Consider the following 10,514-nt stretch of genomic DNA (forward strand, 5'->3'; position numbering starts at 1 on the left):
TTCCCAAATTCTCAGACCTGTGAATTTTACAAAAATTCTGAGTGTCCATTAAGGCTTTTTAAAACTTAAACATGCTCAATATTAAGATACAGGAATCATAGTCCCTTGTGTTCTCCTTAGTATTTGTGTTAGCTATTTTTACACAAAAAACTATATTGATTTATATTTTTAAAATCCAAAGGTGTTTCCTTTTGTACTGTAATTTTTAATTTAGAATTTAATCCATATATACACAATACAGTTATTACCTATTACTGTTTAGGCGGAGCCTCTTCTATTTTACCACAAGCTGGAAATACGTACTTTTCTTTTCTCTGGCAGTATAGATGTAGAAGAAAAAATAACCTTTCTGTAATATTAATTCTAAATGTTCACTTGCTGTAGAATGTACCTCCTCAGGACAAGTCGGTAGCTCTCCTGAGAGGATATCAGTAATTTTACATACCTATAGAGATTCATAAGGCACCATGCTTTGTGCAGCATTTTATTGCCTGTCTACTCCTAGTCATTTTTTTTTCTCTCTTAGTAACATTTAGTGATTAATGGGAGTCTTAATTTGCATGCTCACTTTTACACTCATTGCAGTGTGTTATGTGCCAGTAGGAGTCTTAAAGTTCAATGAAAATCTCATGCATACTAATGAGAATGCAAATTAGCCCTGATGAAAGAACGCAAGGGTCTTAAGGTAGGAAGTGTCCAGCTATCTTGTAAAATTCCTTTGAGACAAAAGTAGCATTACAATGAGTACAGAATGCAGGAAGTGTCATCCAGATAAAATTAGAAGCAGCAGCGTAATTAGTTTGAAATGACACAATGGTTCATTTGCCAAAGCCTTAGGGGGCAGGGAAGCATGTTTTGGTTGCACTTAGTACATAAATGTTACCTTCTCTGATTTACTGTTTAAAACATCTTGGATGACAATACAGGGGGCATTTTGTTTTGTCAGTGTAAAGAATGTGAGTGTTCGTTTGGAAATCTTTTCCAGCTGCAACTGTCACTGGACACTTTTTAATTAAGAGTTTGTGTGTGTGCATATGGTGTTCAAATAATATGCGATAAAGCAGTTACCTGCCTTGTTTCTGTCAGTAAATATTTAAATATGTTATAAATATGTTCAGTAGTTTGAACCTGCATTGATTAAAAATGTGATGGAGAGCTCAAAGACAGGTGGGAGGGCTTTTCACTGCTAAACTGTATACACTGACTATATTTAAAAAAAATGCAAAATGTCATAATTTCAAGATACCATTTACTTGTATTTTGTTAAAATTAGTGTTAAATCAGTAGTATATCACTGGTTATATTTTTGTATGCATTCATACAAAATTTCCTTTAATTATTACTACAAATTTCTCTGATTCCCAAGTTATGAAGTGTTGGTTGTTCTTTGAAAAACGTTTTGGATGCTCAAAGTACTGTTGATACTTTAGAAGAAATTAAAAGGCATTTTAAGTTTTCCGTATGAAAGAGAACCACTTGGAAACTGGTGGGGACTTCGTTAATAAAGTCCTCCCATTCCTCTCCACAAATACTGAGTGGTGGTCAGATAAATGATGGGTAAAATACGTTGCTTATGAGTGTGTGATAAAACTACTAAAAGCTAGAGTACAATATACTAAAATATACTCAATGGAGATGATGTTTTCTTTACCTTCAGTCTCTTATCTTGAGCTGTGCTTTATGTACAACATTTCAGGAATGGATTTGCACAGAGGGAGTGTTATATATTAAAACTAGCTAGCTTCATCTTATGGCTGTAAAGAGATTTCAATAAATTTGGCTACTGTATTTGTCTCTCAGCTACATAGCAGTGAAGTAGTCTTTCATTAAATAATGATTTTCAATGCCACTTATTGAAGTTGTTAAGATGAATTTACCTATAGTAATGGTATCCAGTATTGAAAATGGTATCCAGTATTTGTGTTATCAAGTTTTATTTAGAGTTACACTGAAAGATATGTAGTTCTGAAATTTATTAGAAAGAAGGAAGATTGATAGCTCCTGCAGAACCATACATTTAAGTGTGTGTTTTAATTGGAAAGAAAACTAGCACAATGTTATAATTGTGTGCGTTATTTATAGATTTAAATAAATGCAGCTTGATAATTGAATTTTTGAAAGGAGAACTCCTAAATTAAGGATAGTTTTGTTGCTTTTGAATGTTGGTACTAACTAAGGTCTCTTAATGAATGAAAATGTATTGCATAATGCTCCTTTGCTCACAGCTTCTGTTCACATGTCATTGTGTTAGTCTTTACTGTTCTCTGTATGGCTTGTTAAACTGAGGCAGATAATTACACGATAAAATCTTTTGGTAGAGGTGTTCCATTCATCTGAAAATCATTAATCAAATAACTACCTAAAAGTCCTGCCTGCTATTGAAAGAAAATCTATTCTCACGGTTATATTTCAGCAATAGGTTTCTAACTGCAGCTTAACATTTTTAGGCTTTCAGATTTTGAAAGTTTTCATTGAAGCATCACGAGTTGTAATCAGTTGAAGTTAAGATGCAGCTGATGTTTTAAGAAAATACTGGAAATATAAAAAGAAAGAATTTTGGGTGTTGAGTGCTGTAGAATTGTAACCAGTGGTACCGTACTTCCATCTGATGAAGGCAAGGCAGGACAAAGCAGAAGAGGATACTTTGCTGAAAGTAATCCCTTGAATTTTGAAGGCTGAAAACTTAATTTTTCACTGAACACTTCGAACTACTACTTTTCCTTTTCTCTCCACCTTTTATTGATTAGTGGCTGGTAAACATACTTCACTATACCTGGTATCTCTAACACTTTCTTGTTTTTCTGGCTTTTGCTGGAACTGTTGCTAAGTACAGGCAAAGATTCTTCGGTTGGGAGGAAAGGCTTGTGTGCTATGATATTCTCTAGGAGCATCGTTGGTCCTTTTACAAAGAGTGTCTGCAAGGCTACCAGCTGAGAAGTGCCAATCCCGGTTGTGCCCAGTTACATTTCTGATCTTGCCAGATTTTGCTTTTGGAAATCCTCTGAAAATTTAGATGTTTGAAAGTGCTACAGGTACATGCAGAATGTTATCCACTTCTATAGATCTAATAGAGAGTCACTTAGTTGTATCTTGGATTATCTTTAAGGGCTATTTTTCTTTCCACTGACATAAAACTTTTGCAGAAAGGGCGATGTTGACTGTTTAGTGCTCAGTTGCTTCTCCACAAGGCAAATTTGGGTCTAATCTTTTTTTAAGAACTCTGAGAAGAGCTGGTGAGGGACTGCCTTTAAGAAAAGGTGTGTGAGGATGGTATTTAAAAGGACGTATCTTCAGAGTGTCCTCTGATAGACGAGAACAAAAAGTAATGCCTTGGTTCGTGTTATTACAGGGGTTCCGTGCCCATCACATGGGGTTGGAACTAGATGATCTTTAGCATCCCTTCCAACCCAAATTAGTCTATGATTCTGTGATTCTAGTTTACCGTTAACCTTGAGCTAAGGCTGTTATTGTGCCATCATGGCTAAATTCCAAGTCATCTAATGCCGTTTTGCCTCCTCTAATTCCATTCATACGTTAATTGAAAGCTATTCCTCCTGAAACTAGTTTTATAATGTTGCTGAAGCAGAGTGGTGTTAAGTGTCTCACTCTTACGTGTGATGGCGTTTTCAGCAGTGAGGTGACATTATGACTCTGTGCAGCTGTGTTTTGGACTTCCTGTCTGACTCAATCTCTAGATCCCCTCAAAATACAGCACAGATGGTATTAGAAAATTGGAATTTGGAACAATTCCGTCTTAAAGCGTCTCTGAAACTTTTTAGACAGCTACAAGTCACACCAAGAGTTTGACTGGGTGATAATAAAAATGTCATTTTTGCTCTAATTTTCAGGCACAATGACAAAAGTCTTAATTACCCAAACAAAGATAAAAAAAGAACATTTTTCTGTATCTCAGCACTTGGAGCTGGTTTTCTTTGTGTTTGTCCTTCTGTTCATTACTGGCCACTTGCATTCTGCTACTTATTCATTTGAAACATATGAACAGAAAAGTCTACCAAGTATTCAACCCAATACTTGTCAGCTGAGTATGAAAAAATGCTACAGTAGCAGTACCTTTAAAGGAGTGATAGATGTTGCTTTGTCCACCCCCCCCTGCCATAGGCAGGCACATCCCACTAAATCAGGCTGCCCAAGGCCCTGTCCAACCTGGCCTTGGACACCTCCAGCATTGGGGCAGCCACAACCTCCCTGGGCAGTTTGAATTCTAGCACTAAAATAAACAGGTTTTCGACTTTAACCGTACCCAAGGCATGTACAGGAATCCTTTTTCTCCAGAGTGATCTAAAGCTTTTCATACTAATCAGTGGTCATCTTGTGATTTTCTCAGGGTGGAGCTCAGCTGTGTTTTGCAGGCTCACAAAGAAGCCTGGGCCGTGAGTCCTGCTTTTTAAGCCCTATATGGGTAGCCAGGAGAGTATGTAAACTGTACCCAAGCTCTGCTCACAGCCGTGATTCCCCCATCTTCCTTCTGTGAAGACTGAGAGTATTGACACAGGAAATAACATCTTGGGTCTTTATATCTTGAGAAAGGATATTAACGCTTGCCAGGCTGTGGGAAATTCTATTGTATTTTTTTATGTAAACATTTGCTTTCTATTACAAATTCTTTATAGTTTTGAGTTGTAATGCTGTTTATGATCTTTCAAATAATCCATTTGATTTTTATTTCTTTTGCAGCATGGATAAGGAAGAAAAGAAAAGATCCACCCACCATTGAGGTAAGAGAGATGAATTGTCTTTAAATTTTCAATTGTTGTACTTAAACTAAAATAATTCATAGTGGGCTCATCTGTCCACTAATTTGTCACTTCTGAGGGAGAATCTAGTATGTTCCTTGCCTAATTGATGAAATTATACACAGATTAGATATTTAGGAAAAGATAGATATTTAGAAACAAATGGAAATACGAACTCCAGTGTTCTTTAGTTGTTACTTTTATCTGTGTAAATTCTTTAAGAAAATCTACGTGGATTCTTTAAGATGATCATGGCCATTCAAGTATCTCTGTAATTAAATGAGTTCTGGAATTACTGCTCTGAATTTTAAAAATGGGCCCTTGAATTATTGCAAGCTTTTTTCATGGTAGGTGACATGAAAATGCAAGTTTCATATCAAGTTGCCAGCAGATTCATCAGTACAGGAAAACAAATTGCACTAGTACTTTACTAATGAGATGGGGGAGTTGTCGCCATGACTTTTTCCATAATTGGTTTCTAATGGAATGAAGCAGGAAAATTCCCACAGTCTTTCATGCTGATGAGTTTGACTGTTGATCTGTGTACAGATGCACACGCAATACACTACTTTACCTGGATTTGTATTAGAAGTTGCCAAGCACCAGCTAGGAATAACTGAGTAGATGAGGAATGGTTTACTACAGGAGATTGAGACTGATGCGCACAGAGGCTGATACTTGACTGGCATCATTAGGAATAACTGTGTTGAATTCAGGAGAGCTCTGTTGGCATGCTGTAGCCAAGATTTGGTCACTGAGATCTTCTAGGATATACTGGTTTGTGAAGTGTTATCCTGCCTGCCTGTGTGGTAAAATGACCAGGGGAGGCTTGTCAGCTGATGTTAACAAGCTGTAACTCATCAAAAGGAGCTCACATGCAACTCACAGCTTTTCAGCTAGTTCTGTCTGACTCCATTTCGCACTTGCCAAGGAGTCTGTAGAGATAATAAAGTCTATAATACACACATGAATGGAAGAAGTTTAAGTTAAATCTATCCTTAAAGCTTTTTAGGATTTAAAGCAAGTTTACACACTTTTCTTTGCATTACTATTTGGGGAAGTTCTAAGTGTGAGTTTTAAAAATCTTTTCACCTTCCCTCCTCACCCTAATAATTTGTGCAGAAGTGAAACTACAGCAGTTGTTCTGTCTCAATCTAGACCAATCTCCTTTTAAGTAGTTCTGGCTCATATTAGCTGTATGTATACAACTTTTATTGTTGAAATTACCACCTCGTGTGATACTTGAAGGTGTTGTGGCTTGCCTTTTGTCATTTCCATAAGCCAGACTGCCATGATAATTATGCTAAGACAACCTGCTACAAAGAATGTGTGCAGCCTTGGGTTTGGGATCGGTGCAATAAAGCTCCTTCTGGCACTGGAGGTGTTGGTTTGGTTTCAAAATAGGGAACACGGAGTCTCCACGTGTGAGAGAACTGTGTGGATCAGTAGTTTTCTAAATATTTTACTTTCCAGAAAAAAAAAAACTTTATGGAGAGTGAAAGATTATTGGGAGTAATGGTGCATTCAGAGTTACAGGACTACTGGTACCTTCAGTTTCACAAGGTAATAGATCTGAAAAATAATTAAGCAGTTAAGTTCTTTACCTGCAGGGCACTGACTTTGAGAGCAGGAGTGATGTAGCAGGAATTTGAAAAGTAGTTATCTTTTCTTTCAAGTAATCTCTGAATTGTTTTTTTCTGTGTAAGAAAAGATAGTTCAGATATATGTATGTTAAAAATGATTACTAATATTTTGAAAATAATATTGCAGTCATATATTAAATATGTGATACTGCAGATTAATTTTCTTTTTTTCTGTATTATTAGGATAGAGTGATGTGTGATCTACTTTTCTCCTGATTTGAAACTGTTTTACTACAAACCATACCACAATGTCATGATAAATACGATTATAGTAGTGAAGTATGTATAGAATAGTGTTTTATTGTTTGGTCCATATTTGTATGACTTGATTTGCTTTAGTGTTTTAACTACATAAATTTTATTGGCTGCTATTCTGTTTTATATTCCATTTTTGACAGTAGTGCTGATATGGTAAACTGCTGCTTGACAGCTAAGAAATGAGGGAATATTTGTGACCATATTTCATGTTGAAACCCTGTATAACAAATGTCCCTGTTCTTTCACGTAATTCTCGTGAGAGTAGAATATTTCTGAAAAGAGGGTGCAAAGCCTGCAATTTTTTCGGTTTTGCCTTAACGACATTTTACTTTCAACATAGTGTTGCAACACCACAAAACAGCATTACAGTTCCTAAAGCACAAATTCCTGAAACTGTGTTCCTGCTTTGGTGATCTGCAATACCACTTTTTTGGGGATAGTTTTCCTTTTTCCTGTACTTTGTCCATTATAACTTTTTTTTTCTTTCTAATATCAAATGACATATGTTCCCCTTCTAAGCTCTCTTGCCTACCTTTAGTATTTTATGGTTTGGTTTTTGTTCCATATTTGTCAAACTTGTCTTTTATTAATCCAACTTTAGTTGAAAATATTGCAGAGATATGGCTTCACAGGTCAACTAGATCTTCACCTTCCTAGTAGCACTGATGACCACATTTTGGGAGCTAATGGTCTGGTGAATAGTGTAGGCCAACAAAATGTCATTCATAATCATAGAATCATAGAGTAGTTTGGATTGGAAGGGACATTAAAGAACATCAGGTTCCAACTGCATGTGATGGGAAGGGACACCTCCCACTGGCTCAGGCTGCCCAAGGCCCCATCCAACCTGGCTTTGAACCCCTCCAGGGATGGGGCAGCCACAATTTCCCTGGGCAACCTGTGCCAGTGCCTCACCACGTTCATGGTGAAGAAATTCCTCCTTATGTCTAGTCTAAATCTGCCCCTCTCCAGTTTATAGCCGTAATCATCATGATGTGTCAGTCACTTAAGTGAGAATGAATCCAGTTGTCTGTACACTGGTCAGGGTTGCTAGGTCAGGACACCAGTCAAGCTGACATCCTTATGACTTGCTAATGACCATTCTTTCTTCCACAAACACCTAATTGACTTTTGTTTCCATTGTAAAGCTTTCATATTCCCACTGAATAAATTGCTTTTGATCTCTACATTCTACCTACTTTTGTTTGTGCATAGAATACTCCAGTGACTTCACAAGAAAATTTGCTTTAAGTACTTCCTATACTTAATGGTCTCTTTCCTTCCTGCGCTCCTACCACTTCTTGTCAATTTTTGAGGAAGTAAATTACAATTCTGTGTACTGGGTTAGTCATAACCCAGAAATGCTGCTCATCGCCTTGGTTATTTCTAATCTGACCGGTATCATAAGGCTTATTAGTGGTTGGAAACCTTGGGTTTTAAAAGCCAGCTTCTGGGATTTTAGGAACAGTTGCCTTTTTATTTTGTTATAGCTTGAAATATGCCAAGTTTCATTTTTAAATCGGTTAATGATGAGGGTGATCACTTTTCAAATTAATGCAGACTGAGTTGTTTCTTGTGTTGTGCTTAAGCATTTTCTGTTCCTCTGGTGATCAGGGAGCCTCATTTTGATAAAGAATTTTGGGTCATGTCTGCACTCAATCTAATACACGTGTGCATTCACATACATACATACACAGTGCTTTGTAACAGTTGAGAGTCTGAGCTTATATACGTGTATTCTCTGCATTACTATAGCTTTCTGTCATCTGTCCCTTTGTATGTATTGTGCGTGGTCATATATATATATATAGTTGACTGAGGAGACTTTGTCATTACCTTTATTCCTGTGCATTCCAAATTATATTTGAATGAATTTAACTAGTGTTGAATAATTAACTAGACTATTGCATTTCTTTATTTTGTTTATAGGAAACTAGATATATGTAGCCTGTTTATGGGAAAACAGGAAATGTGTCTGTTTCTAGACAGCTTGCAGTTTTGAATTAGTAAAAATATTTTAAAGGCTACAAATATTGAAATATTTTTAGTAATTTGTGTTTTTTTTTTTTTTGTGGAAGCAGATTTAATAATTTATCACTTTACATGCCAATGAGTTTACATGCTAAAGATGTAGCTTGTTGGAATTAATTAACAGAAGTTCTCTTGGGAGGTAGCATTGTTTCACGGGAGTGATGTTCCATCCATACAAATTATATCTTTTAGAGACTATTCCCTTCCATTCTTGGAGCTGTAATCCACTTTCAGCACGGCTTATCATCTAGGTTGCAAGGTAAATGTAAACCTGCTGTCTTACATATGCTTCTACCCAGTCTTCTTTCTGGCTACGGATTTGACTCTTCTTTAAAGTAATCAGTGACAGGACTAGAGGAAATGGTCTCAAGTTGCACCGGGAGAAGTTTATTCTGGATATTGGAAAAAGTTTCTTTACTGAAAGGGTTGTCAAGCACTGGAACAGGCTACCCAGGGAAGTGGTTGAGTCACCGTTCCTGGAGGCATTTAAAAGATGAGTGAATGAAGTGCTTAGGGACATGGTTTAGTGGTGGATTTAGCACTGCTAGGTTAAGGGTTAGACTTGATCTTAGAGGCCTTTTCCAACCTAAATAATTCTATATTTTGGATTTTTCACATCTTGGTTGCAGAGGTAAGAAAAAATGCTCTTGGGAGATGGTAGGGACATCCTTCTCTTCAGGACTCCTGTTTTGGGGGCTTATGTTGCTATTCCACCACAGAAGTGGAACTCCCCAAACTGGAAAGATGTGAAACTGTAACACCTTTCGGGCTACTATGTGTATGTTTCACTCTTTTTATGTACTTTCATGAACTGCAAGCAAATTGCTGCTGACAAGTACTTCTCAAGACTTCTCAGCACTTTACTGATAGGCAACTTTGCACGGCGTTCATGAGCTTTGCTGCGTTCTGCATCACCTGTTTTCATCTTAGGTCATGTTTCCTTTTTTTAAAAAAAAAAGCTGATTTAAAATTTTAGATAGCATTATGTAAGTATATTAAAAATAGTAATGAAAGAAACTTATTTTCTGTTGATGCAGCTCTTAATTGAGATAGCAGCTGGATGCATAAGCTTTTGTTATGGTGCCTGTTGTGATAGAGTATCTGCTTCTCTATCTGTCTCTCATCTTTATACAGTTAGTGCATATGTAACACACAGCCAGGTTTTTCCTATATAGACATTGGTAGTCCTATCAAAACTGGTTTAGGTATCTAAGACACATTGAGTCTTCAGCTTCTAAACCTGGAAGGAACTAAGGGATGTGTTTTTAAGGATTCGAGTTTTGAAGCCTTTCTATGCATAATTTCCATTTAATTTCTTCAATGTTTGATTTCAGAGGGCATCAGTCTTGTAGGGGCTTTTAAAGCATCTGCTCTCTATAACATGAAGTACCTGTATGTATTTAGAAATCTAAACCTGTTTTCCCATAACGGCCCTCTAGCAGAGTCCTGGGGTTCAAGAGTATCTTGAGTTTGTTCAACTCAAGAGTAATATCAAGAGTAGCTTGGGTTTGTTCCTGGTCTTGTCTGTAGAATAGAGTAAAAATGAAGGTACAGACTATCTTGAGGTGCATGATGAAAAACCAGGGAAGGTTCTTATGGCATTGTGGTTCATCTTTGAAACCTGCCAATGTGATAACCTGCAATTGCCAGACGTGCGCCTATAGTAGTGCTGCTCTGTGAACACGCATTTGTGCTAGGAGTTACTTCACTTTTAAGTGAGATGCCACTTCCTCTGTAGTGCACACAGGGCTGCAGAGCTATGAGTAATCTTTTTCATTTCAGTTTGAACTGAAAACTCACTGTTGCTTTGTATGCATGTGTATGTCTG

At 36.9% G+C, this 10,514-nt stretch overlaps 1 protein-coding gene across 12 annotated transcripts in view; it reads left to right on the top strand.

The window, feature by feature from the left end:
- Window positions 1-10,514, top strand: part of NDUFAF2 (NADH:ubiquinone oxidoreductase complex assembly factor 2) — a 135,296-nt gene that overhangs the window by 33,993 nt on the left and 90,789 nt on the right. For 6 of the 12 annotated variants that reach the window (XM_054055411.1, XM_054055417.1, XM_054055410.1 and 3 more), the window contains 3 exons: window positions 4,696-4,736; window positions 6,228-6,317; window positions 8,879-8,945. In XM_054055411.1, coding sequence (XP_053911386.1) covers window positions 4,696-4,736; window positions 6,228-6,317; window positions 8,879-8,945 — 198 coding nt within the window. The remainder of the gene's footprint in view (window positions 1-4,695; window positions 4,737-6,227; window positions 6,318-8,878; window positions 8,946-10,514) is intronic. The other 6 variants (XM_009559598.2, XM_054055415.1, XM_054055409.1 and 3 more) reach the window with 3 other exon arrangements.

The sequence above is a fragment of the Cuculus canorus genome, chromosome Z (assembly GCF_017976375.1).
Source record: "Cuculus canorus isolate bCucCan1 chromosome Z, bCucCan1.pri, whole genome shotgun sequence".
NCBI classification, from domain to species: Eukaryota; Metazoa; Chordata; class Aves; order Cuculiformes; family Cuculidae; genus Cuculus; species Cuculus canorus.